The sequence below is a fragment of the Octopus bimaculoides genome, chromosome 21, assembly GCF_046866305.1.
Source record: "Octopus bimaculoides isolate indiv1 chromosome 21, ASM4686630v1, whole genome shotgun sequence".
NCBI lineage: Eukaryota > Metazoa > Mollusca > Cephalopoda > Octopoda > Octopodidae > Octopus > Octopus bimaculoides.
The window spans coordinates 31,791,427-31,812,757 of record NC_142948.1 but is presented as its reverse complement, the minus strand read 5'-3'; the positions used below and the strand labels follow the sequence as shown (position 1 = coordinate 31,812,757).

General features: G+C 35.3%; 2 protein-coding genes across 2 annotated transcripts; both read left to right on the top strand.

Moving 5' to 3' along the window:
• The first annotated feature begins 1,182 nt into the window (after window positions 1-1,182).
• On the top strand, window positions 1,183-2,579 carry LOC106876936 (uncharacterized). The gene is made up of 2 exons (XM_014925691.3): window positions 1,183-1,399; window positions 2,360-2,579. Exons 1-2 carry the CDS (start codon window positions 1,303-1,305, stop codon window positions 2,431-2,433), a joined length of 171 nt encoding a protein of 56 aa, XP_014781177.2. The 5' UTR covers window positions 1,183-1,302; the 3' UTR covers window positions 2,434-2,579.
• Window positions 2,580-2,604: 25 nt separating this feature from the next.
• On the top strand, window positions 2,605-12,183 carry LOC106876937 (uncharacterized). Its single transcript, XM_089339494.1, has 3 exons — window positions 2,605-3,597; window positions 3,682-3,846; window positions 11,377-12,183. Exons 1-3 carry the CDS (start codon window positions 2,742-2,744, stop codon window positions 12,045-12,047), a joined length of 1,692 nt encoding a protein of 563 aa, XP_089195620.1. The 5' UTR covers window positions 2,605-2,741; the 3' UTR covers window positions 12,048-12,183.
• Window positions 12,184-21,331: the final 9,148 nt, after the last annotated feature.

Below are 21,331 nucleotides of genomic sequence, written 5' to 3'. Positions count from 1 at the left end.
TGAAGAGAAATATACCTTGCGAGTGAAATTTGGTAGATAGACACTGTGCAGAATATGACCTAGTTCTAAGGAATGAATGATTAGTACTCAATGGATTTAGGGTTTAACACTGAGAGAAAATGTTTACCTTAGTTTATTTCTGGATTAAAGATGTAGCGGAAGTAGAAATATTGGATTTTCATTGGTCAGCTTAGGTCATGTGATAAGAGGTACACCAATGCTGAAGAGGTTCTCTGAAAGGGTATAGAGCTGCATTATCAATTATGATGTATTCCCAAACTTATATTATATATATATACGTATATATATATACAGAGAGAGAGAGACAGACAGATGTGTAGGTGAATACATGATGCTGGTAAAGATGCACAATACGCTGTCAGGGGAACTAACTCTCATTTTACTGTATGTGAGAAAGTCTAGATTCCTCATCTTTCCCTAATAAGTTTTCCGTATTAATTTTTTAAAAAATATTTCCCAAATAAAGGCACGATGAAAGTTGAATTATTGGATTTCTATTGGGTGTTTCAATAAAACGATTAGATCTACAGCAACAACGTAGAAGAGGTTAAGTAAAAACGTATAGAGAATGGATATTATTAACTTTCTTCTAATATTAAAGAAAATCTGAAGGGAATAGTAGTGTCCTGATAAGAAGTATAATTGAGCGAGCGTGCATGCTTCTTTCTTTTATGTATTTCGAGGGATTAGCTCTTAATTTCTGATCATTATATGCCCTATTTTTGAGAGTCGCTAAAAATTGCCCCCCTTGTTATTTTATAGAAAGAAATTTCTCTCAAATATGATTTCTTTTAATTCGGAATTCTTATTTCCCAATCGATTGGTTTCGGGTTCAGTCCCACCGCGTGACACCTTGGGCAAGTGTCATCTACTATAGCCTTAGACCGACCGAAGCTTGTAAGTGGATTTGGTAGACAGAAGCTGAAAGAAATGTCGTGTGTATGTGTGTGTATGTTCCTGTTAGTTACCTGCCAGCGCTTGGCAACCGGTGTTTGTTTACATCCTCAATTAACCGATACAATAAGTGCCAGGTTAAGAAATATGGGTAGTGGAACCTATTTCTTCGACTAAATCCTTGAAAGCAATGTCCTAACACGGCCGCAATCAAATGACGCAGAAGTAAAAGATACAAGACCAGTCTTCTGTACTTAAAACGGGGGTCATATATTTTGCATCGAAACTGCGGATAAACATACAATGTTAGCTTTACTGTGACATAATACGAATTTACTGCTGCAGACGAAGGAATTATATGATCATTGACATCGTTGAAGGAATTTGATGAAAGCAACTGAAAACCTTAGTAACAACAACATCTATTTCATAGTTTTTAAAGAAGTCACACTGTTTAACGCTTCTCTGTTTACTTCTCAAAACGGTAAGTTTATAAAGATTAGCTTTAAAGTTGTTATAATTTGTGTAAATAACAATGATCCTTTCAAAGATACAGAAATTTGAAGTGGAAGTATCGATGAAAATTTTTTTCTTTTCGTCCTGACAGGTACAGGATGGACTTTCAAGTCAAATATTAATCTGTTATTCTTGAAAACGTAGAGTCGGCTGTTGTGTGCAATATAAAGTAAATTCAATTTTTTTTTTCTATGTAAATTTGAATTTCATTTGAGTATTTGAAATAATTTGCCGCATAATTTTAGGGAACCGATGAGCGAATTAAATGTACTCAGTACTGGATTAAACACAGAAGTATAAAAGCTAAAGACCTCCGAAGGCATGTCACTAAATACCGATCTTTCGAATTAACTACAAGCAGTGCATACATCCTATCATGAATGAGTTTTAATGCCCTCGTTACTATATTGTAATATTGTCTTCTAATTTTGGGTCAACCAAAGCCTTGTGAGTAGATTTGGCAGATGGAAACGAGAAGAAACCTGTTGTGTGTGTATCTTTGTGCTGTGTTTTACCCCGCACTACTACTTGACAACTAGTGTTGATTTGGTTTTATGTCTCCATAATCAAGCATTTCAGCAAAAGATAGAATAAAACTTTAAAAAGTACTGGGGTCGATTTATTCAACTAAACTCTTCAAAGTGGACTTCATTATGTTTGTTTTTTGGACAGTCATTGCAAGTTACTATGTGTTTCCAGCACTGCTTTAGCTTATATAATGTTACACAATGTAGAAATATATTTGTAAACTGTACATATATAGATTTTTAAATCTCATGACATAGTTTTAATAGCTAATTAAAAAGTAGTTCAATCGTTAAGATGTTTATTTGTACAGTGTATCTGTATAAAAACTCACTAAAATACTTCTGTTGAATCTTTATTTTTAAATATTTTCTATCATCTTTGCTTTTCTCTTTTATTTCAGAAATATCTGATGGCATTGGCATAAAAGATTTTGTTTTTACTTCAAATGCATCGATTGTATTTACCATCTTTTAAAAACTGAAGGAAGATGTTATACACACAAAGTGTAACTATATAAATCTATGGCAGAATTACCATGAAATATATCGTCTGTATGAGATTATAGGAACATTTGTCTACTTCACTGTCTGAATTGTGCATGAGAGAGTTTTTGCATTTGAATTAAACTTGGACACATTCACAGAAGAGTATATGGCATCTTCAGATATTGATAAAGACAAAGTTGTTAGAAATAAATCAGTAGAAATACTTGTTAGGAATAAAATATAATAAAAAAAAGAGGAGAGAAATATTTCTGTGATGTGGTAAAACGAGTAAAAATTATGGAAAATAAATTATCTAAGAAGCAGGCTAAACGTAAAAAAATATCTAAAAAGATTGATTTTCCTGATGAGATGCTGAAGGATATAGGAAAGGTGTTGTACCGTTGTGATATCTGTAAAAAGTCATTCTCTCAAAAAGGTAATCTTGCTACTCACAAACGTACTCATACAGGAGAGAAACCATATCACTGTGATATCTGTGGAAAATCATTCTCTCATGGAAGTACCTTAACTACTCACAAACGCATTCATACAGGAGAGAAGCCATATCCTTGTGATACCTGTGGTAGATCATTCTCTCAAGTAATTCAGTTAACTAACCACAAACGCATTCATACAGGAGAGAAGCCATATCACTGTGATATCTGTGGTATATCATTCTCTAAACGAAGTACTTTAACTACACACAATCGTATTCATACAGGAGAGAAGCCATATCACTGTGAGAGCTGTGGTAAAGCATTCTCAGTAAGTAGTAACTTAATTAACCATGAACGCATTCATACTGGAGAGAAACCATATCACTGTGATATATGTGGCAAGTCGTTCTCTCAGATAGTTACCTTAACTAACCATAAACATGTCCATACAGGAGAGAAACCATATCCCTGTGATATTTGTGGCAAATCATTCTCTCAAAGTGGTATCTTAACTATTCACAAACGTATTCACTCAGGTGATAAGCCTTATCACTGTGATATTTGTGGTAATTCCTTCTCTGAAAGAAGAGTCTTAACTACACACAAACGTGTTCATACAGGAGAAAAACCTTATCACTGTGATATCTGTGGCAAATCATTTTCTGTAAGAAGTACCTTGACTAATCACAAACATATTCATACAGGAGATAAACCACATCACTGTAACATTTGTGGTAAGTCATTTTCTCAAAGAAGTAAATTAACTATTCACAATTATATTCATGCAGGAAATAAACCACATCACTGTGATACTTGTGGTAAATCATTTTCTCAAAATGGTGACTTAACAAGACACAAACGCATTCATACAGGAGAGAAGCCATATTATTGTGATATCTGTGGTAAATCTTTCTCTCTGAGAGGCAGCTTAACTCGACACATGTATATTCATACAGGGGAAAAGCGATATAAATGATATTTGCATTGTATCATTCTATAAAGAAAGCTACTTTACAATACATGTACCTATTTATGCAGAAGCATAATGTCACAATGTCAGAAGTTGTCTTATGAAAGAAATATCTTATATGACAATAAATATGTCCACATAAGGAGAAGATATAATAACAAGCACATAACTACATATATATTTATATATGTATATATATAGTTTGTGAAATCAAATTATAACATCTTAGTTAAAATCAATCATTCTTAATACTTTCCAGAAGACACTATTGTTTTATTTGATATTGTGTGTTAATGAGTGGGATGCTGCCACAACATCACTATACTTAATGCTGCAAATAAATCCGCAAAGAATAAAAAAATGATTTTCAAAACATTGTAATTGGGTGTATGGAGGGTAACATATTCTGAATGCTATTTATATTCTTTCATGTGTAGTATGTATAGTCACAGGTACGGTTGTGTGGTTAAGAAGTTCAATTCCCAACCACATGGTTTTGGGTTCAGTCTCACTGCACAGCACCTTGGTCATTTGCTATAACCTCAGGCCACCCAAAGTTTTATGAATGAATTTGGTAGATGGAAACTGAAAGAAAACCATCACACACACACTCCGACGCTACTCTATCTCTTTCTCTTTCCTTTCTCCCCCCCCCTCGTTCTTCCTCTGTACTACTACGTATCTCGCCTTACCCCTCTTGTTCTTCCTCTGTTACTACTACGTATCTCCTTTTCCCCCTCGTATTTCCTCTCTTTCTTTTTTCCTCTCGTTGCTCACCATTCTTCTACTTCCTCCCTCTCTTTCTCCCTCTACCACTCTCTCTCTCTTCCCTTTACACCGGCATGGTCACATGCTTCCGGTCAATAATCCTTTCCTTCTTTGGCTTTCGCCAAGTAACACACGCTACCACTGTCTCTCTCGGTTCCGTGCCTCATCGCGTTCATACACACATAATTTTTCTCGTCTGGCCGTAAAATATATATACATACAGGGTGTCCACAAAGTCTGGGTACATGGGGATTAACACACTTTAAGAAATTATTTCTTATATTTAATTGGTTATGTTATGATTTTATTTACTCCATGTACCCAGACATTGTGGACACCCTGTATATATATATAGACATCTCCATGTTATTATATGGAAACTGACATAGCTGCAGTGTTTCTGTTGAAAGTTCCCTTGTCAACAAATCATCTGCTCCTTTGGCACTTCAAAGTTGGGGTGAGTGATCCCTAAGCAACAGAAAGGGCATCTAGCTGTAAAACAATGCCTCAGCATATTTATGTGATCCATGCAAGCTTAGAAAAAGAGACATAAAATGAATATATTCTGTGGAGGAAATAAGTATGTCTTTTGTAGGGTGTATATAATATCAAATCTTTTATTGATATAGTAATTCTGTCAACTTTATGATTAAGCGGGATATTCATTTTCAAGCATGGTGCCATGTAAAAAGCACCCAGTACTCTCTGTAGAGTGGTTGGCATTAAGAAGGGCATCCAGTTGTAGAAACCGAGCTAAAACAGGCTATGGAACCTGGTGCAGCCCCTGGCTTTGCCAGTTCCTGTTCAGCCATCCAACCCACGCCTACATGGAAAATGGACCTTAGATGCTGATGAAGATGACTATAACAAACTTAATGAAAGTGTAAAGTTGATGGTATGATCTGCTAATCATACTCATCATTATTTTAATGTCCATTCTGCATGATGGGATGGGTTGGATATGTTTATTATGCAAGATATCACCACGTTTATTCATTCACATCTGTGAAACCCAAAATTTTGAGTTCTGACGTTATTGCACTTTGTGAATATTCTTTACAACCTGAAATCTAAATAAAGCTGATTTAATCTTTAATCATTATTTTATTTTGTACAACTGTCTTCATTATTATTATTATTATCATCATACAAAAGCAGCCAGCTTACAGAATAGTTACTGCGCCAGACAAAATGCTTCTTCTGATTCAAAAGCCATTGGGTTGACTTTGTCTTTCATCCTTTCAGGGTTAGTAAAATAAGTATCAATTGAGCACTAGGTCGATGTAATCAACTGTAACCCTCCCCCGAAGTTACTACCAAAATTTGAAGCCATTATTATTGTTATTCAAGGAATGGTAGATTAGCATGGAGATCATTTGGGAACTGTTAAGAATATTCATTTTTATGAAGAGGTAGACCCAGGAAGACCTGGCATGAGGTGGTGAAGCACCACTTTTGAACATTAGGCCTCACCGAGGCAATGACTAGTGACCGAGACCTTTGGAAATATGCTGTGCTTGAGAAGACTCAGCAAGCCAAGTGAGACCATAACCTGTGGCCTATGCCAGTGGTGTAACCAGCCCACATATGCATACCTTTCCTTCATTGGACACTAAACTCTGCTTGTGAAGACCTGTTGAGACAAATGAAATCAAAATAAAATTCGACGACAGCACCGCATGACTGGCATCTGTACTAGTGGAGCGCTAAGAGCACCATCTGAGCAGGATCGTTGCCAGGGCCACTGACTAGCTCCCGTGCACCAGGTAATGATTTTCAATCCCACACTATCGGCCATAAAGTGAAATTTTTATTACATTCCTGGTTACATTTTCTTTCAGACTCAATCCATAAGGTTACTAACACTCCTCCTGTACATTAATAACTCACTTTTTGTCACCTCACTATTACGTTTTATGTCTCTTTGATCTTCCACTTGCAACATAGCTCCAGCATACAATAAATCACTGGATAGAGACCTAGAGAGCAGCCTTCTATAAGTTCATAACAGCCTAATTCAATCATCTCCCTTTAAAAAAAAAAAAATTCTACCCCCCCCCCCCCCCACCCCCCACCCCCCCACCCCCCCACCCCCCCACCCCGTTTTCAGCCTCGGAGAATACGAATCTTTCTTCATTTTTAACTTTCTTCAGAATTTCTTTTTTCTTTTTTTTTTCAAAATATGCGGAAAAATATGGAGATTATGATTCTGAAAATAATTTCCGAAAATTTTTGTAGTTAGGGTAGGGTTAGTGTTAGGGAAAAAAGTGAAAAAAATGAAGAAATCGGGGGGAAGGAGAAGCCAAAATTTCAAAATACCGATTTTTGGCAAAAAAAAAAAATGGGAGAAAATAGGGTGACGGGAGGAAGTCTTTCCCCTTATTATTTAACACACGCGCCGGTTCGATTTCTACTCATTTATTCATTTTTTTCTAAAATTTTCGTTGCGTCCTGCAACCTTTTCAATAGTCGTTGACTCCACACACTCATAAACATGTAAGCGTGTGCTGTAATTTTGTGCGCATTTACCTATCACTCCACTTCTGACATTATGCGCATGTTCAACCGGATATTGTCCTGAGGAAGAACGTGTGAGCCTAACGTTGATGGAGTCATATCCGTTTGAATGAATAACCCATCTAACAGTAACCTATAAATTAATAAATAAGTAGTTATATTTCTCTATTTTATTATAATGTATATACGTAGTAGTAGTCCTTCTAGAAGCACTATCTCACTTCGCCACTATAAAGTGATATTTGATTGCTATATGTAAACATTATTTAATCAATGAAAGACGATTTTATGAGGTACGTTTTTTTTCTCTTTGGTTTGTCATTAAATCGTCTTTTGTTCGTTGATCTGTTATATTTCTGATTGCTTTGATCTATCATAAAATTCGTTACACCTGTTTTTTGATCATCTGTCCGTGTTATTAGGTCCAGCCTGGTGCTCAATTAGAAAAATTACAATAAGCAGGAATTACCATTTTGAAGAATTAACCCTCTTTATCTTGTGTATACATACACATATACGAATGTGTGTCTGTGTATATATATATATATATAGTTTTAGGGAAAAGAACCAAGGTTCATAAACTCATCGATGAAAATCCACTGTTACATATAGAAAAATTAATAATTAAAAGCACAATAAATGAGTATAATATAATACAAAGTAAATATCATAAGATCAAGATAATATGATATTTACTTTGTATTATATTATACTTATTTATTGTGATTTCAATTGTTAATTCTTCTATATGTGACAGTGGATTTTCATCGATGAGTTCATGAACCTTGGTTCTTTTCCCTAAAACTGTATATTTATATATATTTTACTCTGTGAAACTTATTTAATTTTGATTTTTAATAAATTGATTTTAATTGAGTTTTTACCTGTAATTTTGGATTTTATCTTTAATATTATATATATATATATATATATATATATATATATATATATATACCCACACATTCGTGTATATATATATTAATTATACGATTAGTATCATTGTTACCATTCACCTGACAAGGAAAATCTAGATCATCCATTAGGAAGGAAGAAATAAAGGAACTAAAAACAAGCCTAGATCGTAGAATTACCAATTAAGCAGGGGAGATCCTATTTTAGTCGCTTTTTAAATAATAATAATAAATGCTCCCTTTTGAAATTTTTATATGTATTGGAAAGATGATAAAAATTTCATAGCAACAACGAGAAAAAATCCGTTTATAGAATTAGATGATTAATCAATTTCCTCTTGTATCAGAAATTTGATCTCTTCACATAAATTTACGAATATATCCATTGAAGAATTGCTTTTGGTATTATATACCATATACGTTTTTGACTTATATTTTTTAGCATAATGTCAAATGTGAAGACTAGAACCCTCGAGTGATATCAAATTTAAACTCATCTCTTCAGCATCGAAATTATTGATATTTTTATTTAAAAAAAAAAGACGTAAGCTCTTCATCCTACATTTCGGTTCCATTTATTTTCTTGAGTGTTGATCCGTCTCTTCTCTTAACAGGCCATTGAATACATTCTTCATGCTGCATTCAACACATCTACTAAAAGACATTTATTGCATTTTCTTTCATAAATTTCATTTAATCTATTTCGGTAATAATAGGATCTGCATTTCTTTCTATCCCTCTAAGTTAAGCTTTACAATGATCAGTAGTTTCTCGTATTTTTTTAATACATTGTATACATTTTGTATGAAATAATAAATACCTTGATATATAAAAATGATAAAAGTTAATGTATGCATATTCTTAGTTGTAGGTCATAGATTACTACAAAGGTAGTTGAAATTTTGCATAGTGGTACTTCTTACGAAGAAATGCTACAGGCTGTGGTTTTTCCGTATATTTACCATAAGAGCGAGGTTAAGTACTACTGCTGCTAATTATACACGTACAGTAAGTAATTGTGAATCTTCAGAAAATTTATCGTATTCAAACTGTGGTTTTACATAATTACTACTAAACCATTTGTATTCATCCAGTGGTTTTTTTTTTCTATTTGCTGAAAGTCTCATAATGTCCACGCTTCAATTCTTTTTCTGTGTCCAAGTTATGTTGATTGTTTAATTCAGATGTATCTTTCTCTTAGTAATAAGATCTCATTAGCATAAAGTATGACATTTTTTGAGTAAGACAAGAGAAAAGCTATCTTTATATATCTAAGCTTGGGGAATCGAGCAACCCAATTAATTTTTAATTTCTGCGGATGCAATTAATTTTGTCTTTTGTACCTAATGGAAAAGTGGCGTAATTAAATTTGAAATTAACCTGAAATTGTAAAACAGATTATAAATTTTAATTTATAAACTTGGAAGTTTTCAAATTAAGTAAAAATAATTTTAGTTTAAAAGCATTTGTTAGTGACCTTGAATATTACCAACCAGTTGTAATCTACTCAAAGTTTAGATTATATAATTGGAAAAAAAAAGCGAGTAGATAAACTGTCAATAAGATGAATAATCAAAGCAGCTTATTATCAAATCATTTACTATGGTGCCTAGAGATCCAAAAAGAAATTGAGAATTGTAGATAAAATTTTGAACAATCCAGAGACTTAGGATGAAAAGTATGCAATTGGTGTGAACATCAAATAAATTCAAAATATGCTTCACAAATAGGATATCATATATTTGCAGGTTTTGTGAGTAATTACAGAAACCTGAAAACAAATGTGTGTGTGTGTGTGGTTGGTTAAGAAGTTCATTGTGCAACCACTTAGGTTTCAGAATCAGTTCCACTGTATGGCTCCTTGAAGAAGTGTTTTCTACTATAACCACCTCAAACTGACTGATGGCTCATGGAACTGTATAAAAGCCTAATCAGGCATAAAATGACAGTATATGTGTCTGTGTGTTTGCATTCATGGGTCTTCATATTGACTCACTCTGGTGTTGATGTTATGAATGCCTCACTTAAACAGCAGTTCAATGTAAAAGGCATGGAATAAAGTACCTTATTCGAAAAACAAGGCTTGTTGTCAGGAAGGTACACAGTTTGGGAAGCAAGCTTCTTAACACACAGCCACCTCTGTTTCAAACAAATAATGTACCATTTGAATGGATTTGTGGAATAACAGAAACAAAAACTCAAGCACAAGCATGGCTGTATGGTTTGTAACCCTATAGTTTCTGTTTCATTTCTACTGTATGACACTTTGGGTGAGTGTCTTCTACTATAACCTTTGGCTGACTAAAGCCTTGTGTGGGATTTAGGAGATAGAAACTGTGTGGAAACTTGTTATATATGTGTTTGTGTTTCCCCCTCCCCTCATAGCTTAGCAACCAGTATTTTGTTTACGTGTCCATAACTTTGTGGTTTGGAAAAAGTGGTGGGGTCGAATTGTTTGACTAAATCCCTCAGGATAGCATTGAAAATCCCAGAACTGATAACACAGCTACATCATCATCATCATTTAACATCCATTGTCCATGCTGTTGGGCGGTCTGGCCAGAGCTGGCAAACTGGTGAGGGTGGGCTGATCCAGACTTCAGTCTGATTTGGCATGGTTTCTATGGTCAGAAGCCCTCCCCTAACACCAATCACTTTACAGAGTGTGCTGGATGTTTTTACTTGGCACCGCACAGGCCTACAAATGTGTAAATTTCATGCAAGGTTTAATTATGTCATAACAAATTACAAAAAGAATTCATTTGTTCAGTTAAAGTCTAATTTTTCAGTATAGAAATGTAGTAAAATTTTCACTGTTAAATCACTGATTTTTTTTTTTTTATTATCCTCTCTATCTTATGCTGTTTCTTTATTATTACAGACTATCAGATGATACAAGCATAAGAGAACATTTTTTAACTTCGGATACATCACTATTTATCATCATTTAAAAACTAAAGGAAGATGTTATTCAGAAGAGATATAAAACTGTTTATGTAATTACTGTGAAATATTTTCCTCTGAAAAACCTCTGTGTTGTCTGGGACGTGAAATAGATGATTTTACATTTTAATTAAACTTGGACAAATTTTACAAAAGGATTTGCGGTGACTTCAGATATCAACAAAATCAGAGATGATGAAAATATAGAAAATTGGAAGAGGATAAAATACTTAAACAAAAGTAATTTATACATTATTTTTTCTCTTTTTGTGGTGAAAAAAGAACAATGATGGAAAATGAATTATGTGGGAACCTGGTTAAGTGTAAAACAGAGCCTGAAAGTATTGATTTTCCTGAAAAGATGCTTAAAGAGATAAGAAAAACATCATATTACTGTGATATCTGTAAAAAGTCATTTGCTCAAAAAAGTAACCTTACAGCTCATATACGTATTCATACGGGAGAAAAACCATACCAGTGTGATATGTGCGGTAAATCATTCTCACGAAACGATGATTTAAGCATACATATTCGTCTTCATACAGGAGAGGAGCGACATCGCTGTGACATTTGTGGTAAATCATTTTCTCATGGAAGTACATTGACTACTCACAAACGAACTCATACAGGAGAAAAACCATATCACTGTGATATTTGTGGTAAATCATTCTCTCAAAATTCTCACTTGACTAAGCACAAACGCATTCATACAGGAGAGAGACCATATCAGTGTCATATCTGTGGTAAATCATTTTCTCGCATATATACCTTAACTGCTCACATACGCATTCACACAGGTGAAAAGCCATATCATTGTGATATCTGTGGTAAACCATTCTCTCTAAAAAGTCACATAGCTTCTCACAGACCCGTTCATACAGGAGAGAAACCATATCACTGTGATATCTGTGGTAAATCATTCTCTCAAAAGTATCATTTCAATAAACATATGTGTATTCATATGCAAGAGAAACCATTTCAGTGTGATATCTGTGATAAATCATTTTCTCAGAAATGCCAGCTAAGTGCACATGTACGTGTTCATATAGAAGAGTAATTGGGTCTGTCAAAATCCCTTCAATGAGAAAAAAATATGCCCATAAATATATTCACACAGGACATGAGACACATAAGGACATAAGTGTGATAACCTCCTCCCAACATGTATTTTATTTAATCACAACTATGTCTGCATTTGGGAGATAACTTACAACTGTGATATTGTTAATAAAAGCATTGTTTTTTAGCAGGAAGAAAAGATTCTATTATTTTATGTGACGTTGAGGATAAATGGCTAAGAAATGTATACTCATGAATCAAGGACAACATCACCGAAGAATACACAAACCACAAAAGAAACCATTTCAGTTTACCATTAGATGATGTGTGAGATATCTGATGGATATTCTAGATTACACATGTATCCTGTCAAGGAATTCATGCATAAACTTTTTTATTTATAGCATCTTTCCTAAAAAAAAAACTTAACGTTTAAGCTGAATGCTAATTTACAAGTGTAACTGTAAACTTCAACCTAATGTCATTTCAAAAATGGTGATATTTGTGAACTATCTTCAGTGTTTATATGTTAATTCTACATGCTGTCATGAGTGGGACATAGCTCTCCTCCAAGATATAACATCAACTTTTGTCAATGTTTTGTCTCGCTCAGAATCTTGAATTCTGACTCCTTAGGCATTGCAAATATTTTTAATAACCTAAAATATAAATAAAGCTGATTTATTCTAAAGTTATTCTTTTATCATTTTTGACGTAACTAAAAATTGCACTGTCACAATGATAAACTGTAGAATTTACAAACTGTATCATTGTCGTATGATAAAAGTTACACTTTCCTCTAAATTCATTTTTACTTTGAAGCTATAAAATTAGGTGCGTACATGGCTATGTGGTTAAGAATTTTACTTCCCAACCACATGGTTTTGGGTTCAGTCCCACTGCATGGCACCTTGAGTAAGTGCCTTTTGTTAAAGGTTGATCAAAGCTTTGTGGGTGGATTTGATAGATAGATAGATAGATAGAAAGAAGCTCATTGTATGGGTGAGTGTGCATGTAGTTGTGTCTCTATGTGTTGCATGATGGTTTTAGAGTGTCGCTGTTATACAAGCAAACACTCATTTCCAATATTCTATGAAAAGCATGTCTGGCCATGGGGAAATATTACCTTGCTTAGAAACGGGTGAAGGTTGGCAACAAGAGGGTTATCCAACCATAGAAAATCTGCCTCAATAAATTCTATCCAACCCATGCAAGCAAGAAAAGGTAGACGTAAAAATGTTGATATTCTATACTAAATAAGGTAGCGAACTAGTAGAATTGTTACCATGACACTCAAAATGCTGCTGAGCATTTTGTCTTTATGTTCTGAGTTCAAATGCTGCCGGAGTCAACTCTGCTTTTTATTCTTTTGGAGTCAATAAAATAAATACCATTCAAACACCGGGGTCAATGCAATCGACTTGTCCCTTCCCTAAAATTGCTGGACTAGTGCCAAAATTTGAAATCAATATTATTTTATACTAAATACAGCAGAATTATTAGTGTGTAGAACAAAATGCTGAGTGGGACTTCTTCCAATACTTTACTATGAGTTCAAATTCTGTCCAGGTCAACTCTGCCTTTCATCTTTTGAGGTTATAAAACCAGTATCTGTTGAGCCCTGTGATCATTATGGTCAACTTAAACCCTTCTCCCTCACAAAATAGCTGACCATGTGCCCAAATTTGAAACCAGTATATTTTGTGTTCAAATACCACCGAGTTCAACTTTGGCTTTCTTCCTTTTGGGGTCAATAAAGTAAGTACCAGTTGAGCAATCGGGTTAATGCAATCATCTTCCCCTTCCCCTCAAAATTGCTGGCCTTGTGCTTAAATTAGCATTATTTTTATACTAGATACTCAGAAATGAGAGATAAGCAATATGATGATTTTGTTGATTAAATAAGTTTAGTGACTGTTGAGTTAGTTTGTGATATATCTAATTGGTTGATGGTATCCAAGTTAGAAACAGTCTAATGAGTAATGAGAATATATATATACAAATCACTGATCATCATCATCGTCGTTTAACGTCCGCTTTCCATGCTAGCATGGGTTGGACGATTTGACTGAGGACTGGTGGACCAGGAGGCGACACCAGGCTCCAATCTGATTTGGCAGAGTTTCTAGAGCTGGATGCCCTTCCTAACGCCAACCACTCCGAGAGTGTAGTGGGTGTTTTACATGCCACCGGCTCGAGGGCCAGTCAGGCGGTACTGGCGACGTCATACTTACACAAAGTGCAGCAACACATTAAATGCATACATGACCTTTCAGTTTTATTAAATGGAAATGCTGTAAAAGAGTAGTTAGGAGCTCCATATGCTGTACCCTGTGCCACCTTCAAACACGAGATGTAGTGGAATCACTTGCAGGTTAACAGACATAGATAGGGTTTGTGTGTGGCAGATGCAGTGGAGCAACATGTACCATGAGCACACTGGAAATCATGTGATTGGTCAGACTATCAGATGTTCCATGTCACTGGTCACAATGTGCTTTGCATCGTTTTAGCCTTGGAATGACTCCAACAGCTGGCTAAGTGAGCCAACCAATGTTCCCTGCTGAGTGAAAAGGGAACTGAAGCAAGGTAAAGTAAAGTGTTTTGCTCAAGAATACATGACACTGCCAGGTCTGGGAATTGAACCCATGATTTAACGATTGTGAGTGCAATAGCCTAACCACTTGACCATGCACATTCACACACTGGAAATAGTCTCCTAAATACCTGGATGGCTCACTATGGTAACAGTCAATAGCTTCTGGTACCTAGCTGACAAATATTAGCAAGGGAGGTGTTTGTTCAGAAAATATAGTAATCAGGGTAAGAACAGAATGGTAAAAGTCCTGAGATCCAATTCCATTACTAACAGCATTAGTCTTTTCCTTCAGGATGAAGGCTACATTGTGTGGTGTTTGTGTTAGAATTGTGATGCTACTTGATAGCAAGACATGGACCTTGAATGTAGAATACTTTTGAAAAATAAAAAGAAAGGAAGTGAACATATTCCAATGAACAACAGAGCACAAATGAGCTGAGAGAAAAACTGGGTATAAGAGGAATCCAGTGTAACATGCAAAGGAGATGGCTGTATTGGTATGGGCATGTGATGTGCATGGAGGTTGGCTGCAGCATAAAGAAGTGCTGAGCTCTCTAACTTAATGGAACCTATGGAAGAGGGCAAAGAAGGGGTGACGGTTGGCCTTAAAATGCAAGTCTCATGGATGATAAGGACCATTCTAATTAGTGATGCATAGTGCTGCAGAAGACCCATCTTCCCATGGCAAAACATACCGACACAAGGGTAGTGTTTAGAAGCCATGATGTATATTTTTTGCACTCTGCCAAACATATCTTTGTTACTCCCTTGCTTTACGTCCTCACCCACCTTTCCTATCTTACATCTCATCACTTGAAGCTCTCCATCCTCATTTCATCATTCCCTGTGCTGATCACACCATACACTTCTTCACATTTACTTCCCCCTTCATTAGGCCTTCATATAAGAGACTGTTTTGGATCATCCTCATCCTCGCTACACCCAAATTATTCATTTTCTACACTGAAATTATATGTGTGTGTGTATAGATAGGTATTATTATGTACATACATACAGTAAATGTAGGCGTGGCTGTGTGGAATTGATCTTTCCAGAAATCAAGGGCTATGGTTGAATGATAAAAGTACACATGGATGTGGAGGCGCAGTTGCCTTGTGGTTAGGGCAGCGGACTCGCGGTTTCGATTCCCAGACCTGGCGTTGTGAGTTTATTGAGCGAATACACTTAAAGCTCGACGAGGCTCCGGCAGGGGATGGTGGCGAACCCTGCTGTACTCTTCCACCACAACTTTCTCTCACTCTTACTTCCTGTTTCTGTTGTGCCTGTAATTCAAAGGGTCAGCCTTGTCACGCTGAATATCCCTGAGATCTACGTTAAGGGTACACGTGTCTGTGGAGTGCTCAGCCACTTGCACGTTAATTTCATGAGCAGGCTGTTCCGTTGATCGGATCAACTGGAACCCTCGACGTCGTAAGCGACGGAGTGCCAACAACAACAACGTGGATACATGTCAACAATTCATTCTCATCACCGGGGACATTTTGTCATGCGCATGTTCAACCGGATATTTACTTCACACTTTCAAAATCGAAGAGATACTTCGTTGCCATTCAAAGCCCGTCCATCTCAAGAAAACCCCATTTGTTGTGAGATTTTAAAGTTATATAAAAGAAATTAACATTAACATATTATGCTATAACATATACGAAGTAACACACTTCACAACCAACACTGACTTTTAATAATAACAGGGGATTTGTGTAATATTTGTCTTTTTCTTTTCTGTTATTCTTCACTCAGAGCTTTACTGCTTCATTCACTGAAAGAGATATAGACGAGGTAATTTTTCAAATAGTTATTTTCTTCATTCAATCGTCTATTTTCCGTTCATCAATATAATGTTTCTCTTTGTTTGATCTATCATAATATATTCGTAACACCTCCTACTAGACTGATAGAACACCTTCACGTCACCGAAAATTTCTTTAGTTAAATATTAAATTGATATTGATCTTAGCCATAAGGCTAACGGTCAGTGCTATAATTATTTACAGTAATACCTCGCTTTACGAGACCCGGGTTTACGAGTTTTATTCTATAATAAATATTAAAAAATGTTAAACAGTCATTTTGTGTGTGGCATCACTGGTTCTGACACGTCTACACATAGCGACGGAGTAAAATGACGGGATAAAGTTTCAATGTCTTAATTAGCACGTGCGCTTTGTTGAATGAGATTATAAGCTAATTCTTCGTGCTACATATTTTATATTGTATACGTGTACTTTACTATTTTCGGCATTTTGAAAAAACCCACACGATATGTCTAAACGAAAGTGTACAACCGATACCGACGGGAGCAAAAAGAAACGAAAAGCCATAACTTTAAAAACAAAGTATGAAATTGTAAAAATGCACGATGGCGGTACAACTGTGAAAGACATTTGTGACAGATTTTCACTTAAATCGTCGACTGTCTGCACAATTCTCAAAGAAAAACAGAAATATTTATCTCAAGTGAGAAATGCGCAGCCTTTGCAATCAACGTGGTCTCGTAAAAGAGATGCTGGAAGCATTATTCCGGAAATGGAAAGACTTGTAAATGCATGGATAAGGGACACAACACAACGCATGAATATGACTGTTGATCAAGCGTCGATTCGTAGCAAAGCATTGTGTCTTTTCAATCTGCTTAAAGAAATGAAAGGTGACACAAACGAAACTTTTGTTGCGAGCAGAGGATGGTTTGTGCGATTTAAAAATCGACATGGGTGGCATGCTGTTAGAATGCAAAGCAAAGCATCAAACGCTGATCTCCATCCAGCAACAAAAAAATTTCCAGAAACATTGGCAAAAATAATTGAAGAAGGAGGCTACATGCCACAACTGATTTTTAATGTCAGTGAAACAGGACTTTTCTGGAAACGTATGCCACCCAGAAGTTACATTGCTAAGGAAGAATCTGCGCTGCCTGGTTTTAAAGTTGCAAATGATCTACTGACATTATTATTTGGAGGAAATGCATCTGGGGATTTTAAATTAAAACCAATGCTAGTTTATCGAGCGGAAAATCCTGGGGCACTCAAAGGTATCTTAAAAAGTACTCTTCCAGTCATATGGAAATCTAATGAAAAAGCTTGGATTACGACAACATTATTTGAAGAATGGTTTTCATATCACTTTGTGCCAGAAGTTAAGGAATATTGTGATAAGAATGAACTTCCATTTCATGCAATGTTGATTATTGACTATGCACCTAACCACCTTCCAATTCTGCAACATCGCCATCCTGATGTCAAAGTTATTTTTTTGCCTCGGGATACATCACTTTTGCAACCAATGGACCAGGGTGTTATTGCAACATTTAAAGCTCATTATTTACGCTACACATTTGCAATGCTGAATGAAGAAACAGTCAAAGAAGGGGGACCTTCTGTAATGGAACTCTGGAAAAGTTACAACATTTATACTGCTGTAAAAATCATAAGAAAAGCATGGGATAATGTCAGTGAAAAGAATATGAAGAGTGTTTGGAAAAACCTTTGCCCTCAATTTCTTACTGATTTTGAGAATTTTGAATCACTACAAGAAAATGTACTAAAAGAAATTGTAAAGCTGGCAAATGAATTGAATCTCGACGTGTCAGCAAGTGACATAGATGAGCTGCTTCAATCACATAGTGACGAACTCACCAACGAAGAACTTGTTGCAATGCAAGAGGAGGCAACAGCAGAAAAGGAAAAGGACACTGTTGATGAAACGCCAGTTAGTACGTTCAAATTGAAAGGACTCGAGGAAGCATTTCAGCATTTGGATAAAGCTTTGGAAATTTTTCAAGTACAAGATCCAAATTTTGAACGAAGTGCAAGAGTTTCTACTACCATAACAAATGCTTCTTTGTGTTACCGAAAAATTTATAGAGAGCAAAAATATGCTTCTTCTTAGCAAACAACTCTAGACTTGTTTTCTAAAAAAGAAATCTACAAGTCTGTCTTTGGGTGCTTGTGAATCAGTGACTGTGTCTACTACAAGTGATGGTGTGTGTGAGTGTAAGTGATTCAGAAAACAATTATAATATATTTTATAATAAATGATCTTGACATTCTTTTTACTTTACATTCTACTGTTGTTTTATTGCCATTTATTTACGAGTATTACAATTTTTATAGGTAAAATATCTTTCTGGGAACGAATTACGATTTATAAAATTGCTACTATGGGAAATTAATGCTCTGTTTTACGAGTTTTCACTTTATGAGCAGTGTCCAGGAGTAAATTAACTCATATACCAAGGCATTAACTGTAGTTTATATCTCTCTCATATATACATGGATAAGATGAGTTTCAGTAGAATGCACTGCAAAATTTGTTCTGGCTTTCGGCACTTTGAGTTCAAATCCCAAACTTCACTTTTTATCTTTTCCATCTTTGTAATCATCAACCCCTGGACATTTCTGTCTTGAGTTGTATGACTCATGCAGTTGATTACCCAGTTTTTATGGCATATGGATGACCAAAATCAGAACATTCTCCTGGAACGGGACACCTGTCCATTGCAGGTTAACTCATTTACAGTTGAATGGAGCCACATAAAACGAAGTACTTTGTTCAAGAATACAACGGTCCACCAAGTCTGGGAATTAAAATCACAATCTTGCAGTCATGAGTGCAACACTCTAACCACTCGGCCACATTCCTTCACCTGTCTTTCTGGGATCAATATTTTATCCTTTTACTTGTTTCAGTCATTTGACTGTGGCCATGCTGGAGCACCACCTTAAAGGGTTTTAATTGAAGAAATTGACCCCAGGACTTACTCTTGGTAAGCCTAGTACTTGTTCTGTTGGTCTCTTTTACCAAACTGCTAAGTTACAGGGATGTAAACACACCTTACCAGTTAGACAGACAGACACACAAATATATATATATATATATATATACATGTTTAGAAATAAATGAGAGTTCTTTCACAAAGAAGAAAGAGCTGTTGGGGTTCCTCATTTATTTCTCTTCAGGGAGTTCATTGACATGCGTTTTGCTCCATTTATTATTATCCATATCTTCTCAAAATGTATCACTTAAACTTGGTATCTCTACCTGTAAAACGGCTGTGATATCTTGTTTTTTAGTGTAATTTTACTACCTCCGGTAACTATTAACGTATGTAAATTATCAAAAGTTTTAATAACTGAGATAATATTAATATATACATAAACTTATATATATATATATATACGATAGGCTTCTTTTAGTTTTCGTCTACCAGATCCACTCACAAGGCTTTGCTAAGCTTACATTAAAACCTCTCAGTTCTATTATGTACATTAGTCAGACCTGTGTCATCTTCATTGTTGCTTTCACTACATTATTGTACAGCTCTAGTAATCCATTCATCTACACCTAGTTTCCTGAGTGAACACAAAATTACTGAATGCAGTATCCCATCAAAAACCATCTTTAATGCAACAAATAGCAGAAATAGTGATCCGCCCATAGCTAAGTACTTCTGCTGCTGTTACTTCACTAGGAAGATTGTATCCATGTTGCCTCTTCTGGGCATGAAGCCAAACTGCATTTGATCTTGGTTTTCTCTGTTAAATCTAAATTGTGCTACTAACTTTTTCCAACTTTCATAACCTGATTCAGTAGATTGATTTCTCTAAAACTTTTCTCTATTTAACCCATAAAGCATTGAGATTTGGACTTGCTTAGCATGGACTGCTGAGCACATTGAATTTTGTCAGAATAAAGCAACAAAGCTGACTCCACATCGTTTGCCACTGTTTCGAAATGAAACATAGATGCAATTTCTTCATTAGAGCACTGGAATTCCCAAGCACTATACATATATATTCCATATAGGAAAGACTTCTTTTTGTACCCCTCATAAAAGATTTAAAACTATTACACATGGTTTGATTTCCTACCGTGTCTTATAATAATAATAATGAGAAAGTCATAAAAATGAAGAATTTTTATTAAAAAAAAAAAAAAATTTTCTTCTGTTTTATGTATATTCATGTCCCAATTTATCAAACGTTAAGGCCTAAATTCCATAACTCTATGAAATTTGCCTAACCTTGGGACATGAATACATAATACAGAAATGAATTTTTTTAAAAATAGAAATTCTTAATTTTTATGACTTTCTCATCATAATTAACTACTTTCTGTTTGTGGCTTTTCAGATGACTCCTAAGGCCTGTCTTACTCAGGACAGATGTGAACATAATTGTTACATGTTGAATTGGGCTGTATGCCAATACATTCAGGCAAGTTAACATTAAGCCCCTAACAAACATATCTCTTGAGCTTTTCATACTTGCTACAATTTTGTTTGAATCCTTTCTTTCCATCATACAGTACTTCCCTTCAAGCTGATCAATCTAGAATGCAGTTTTCTCATCCATTTTCGACCTTCTCCAGTGTATTCTTGATGCATTCATTATACCTTAACTTCAGTTTGTGGGCTGATCTTTGTGTTTTTCCCACACCACCACTTAACAACCAGTGTTTGGGTGTTTACATCCTCATAACTTAGTGGTTCGGCCAAAGTGACCAGGAGAATAAATACCAAGCTTTAAAAGAAAAAAATAAGTGTTAGTCAAATACTGAGATAAGCTTTATCCAGTCTGAACTTCCGTAAAGTATGTAGTTTTGAGCCAATGTTAGAAATTAATGTTTCCATGTTCTTGAAAAGCCAAAACTATGCAAGTTATAAG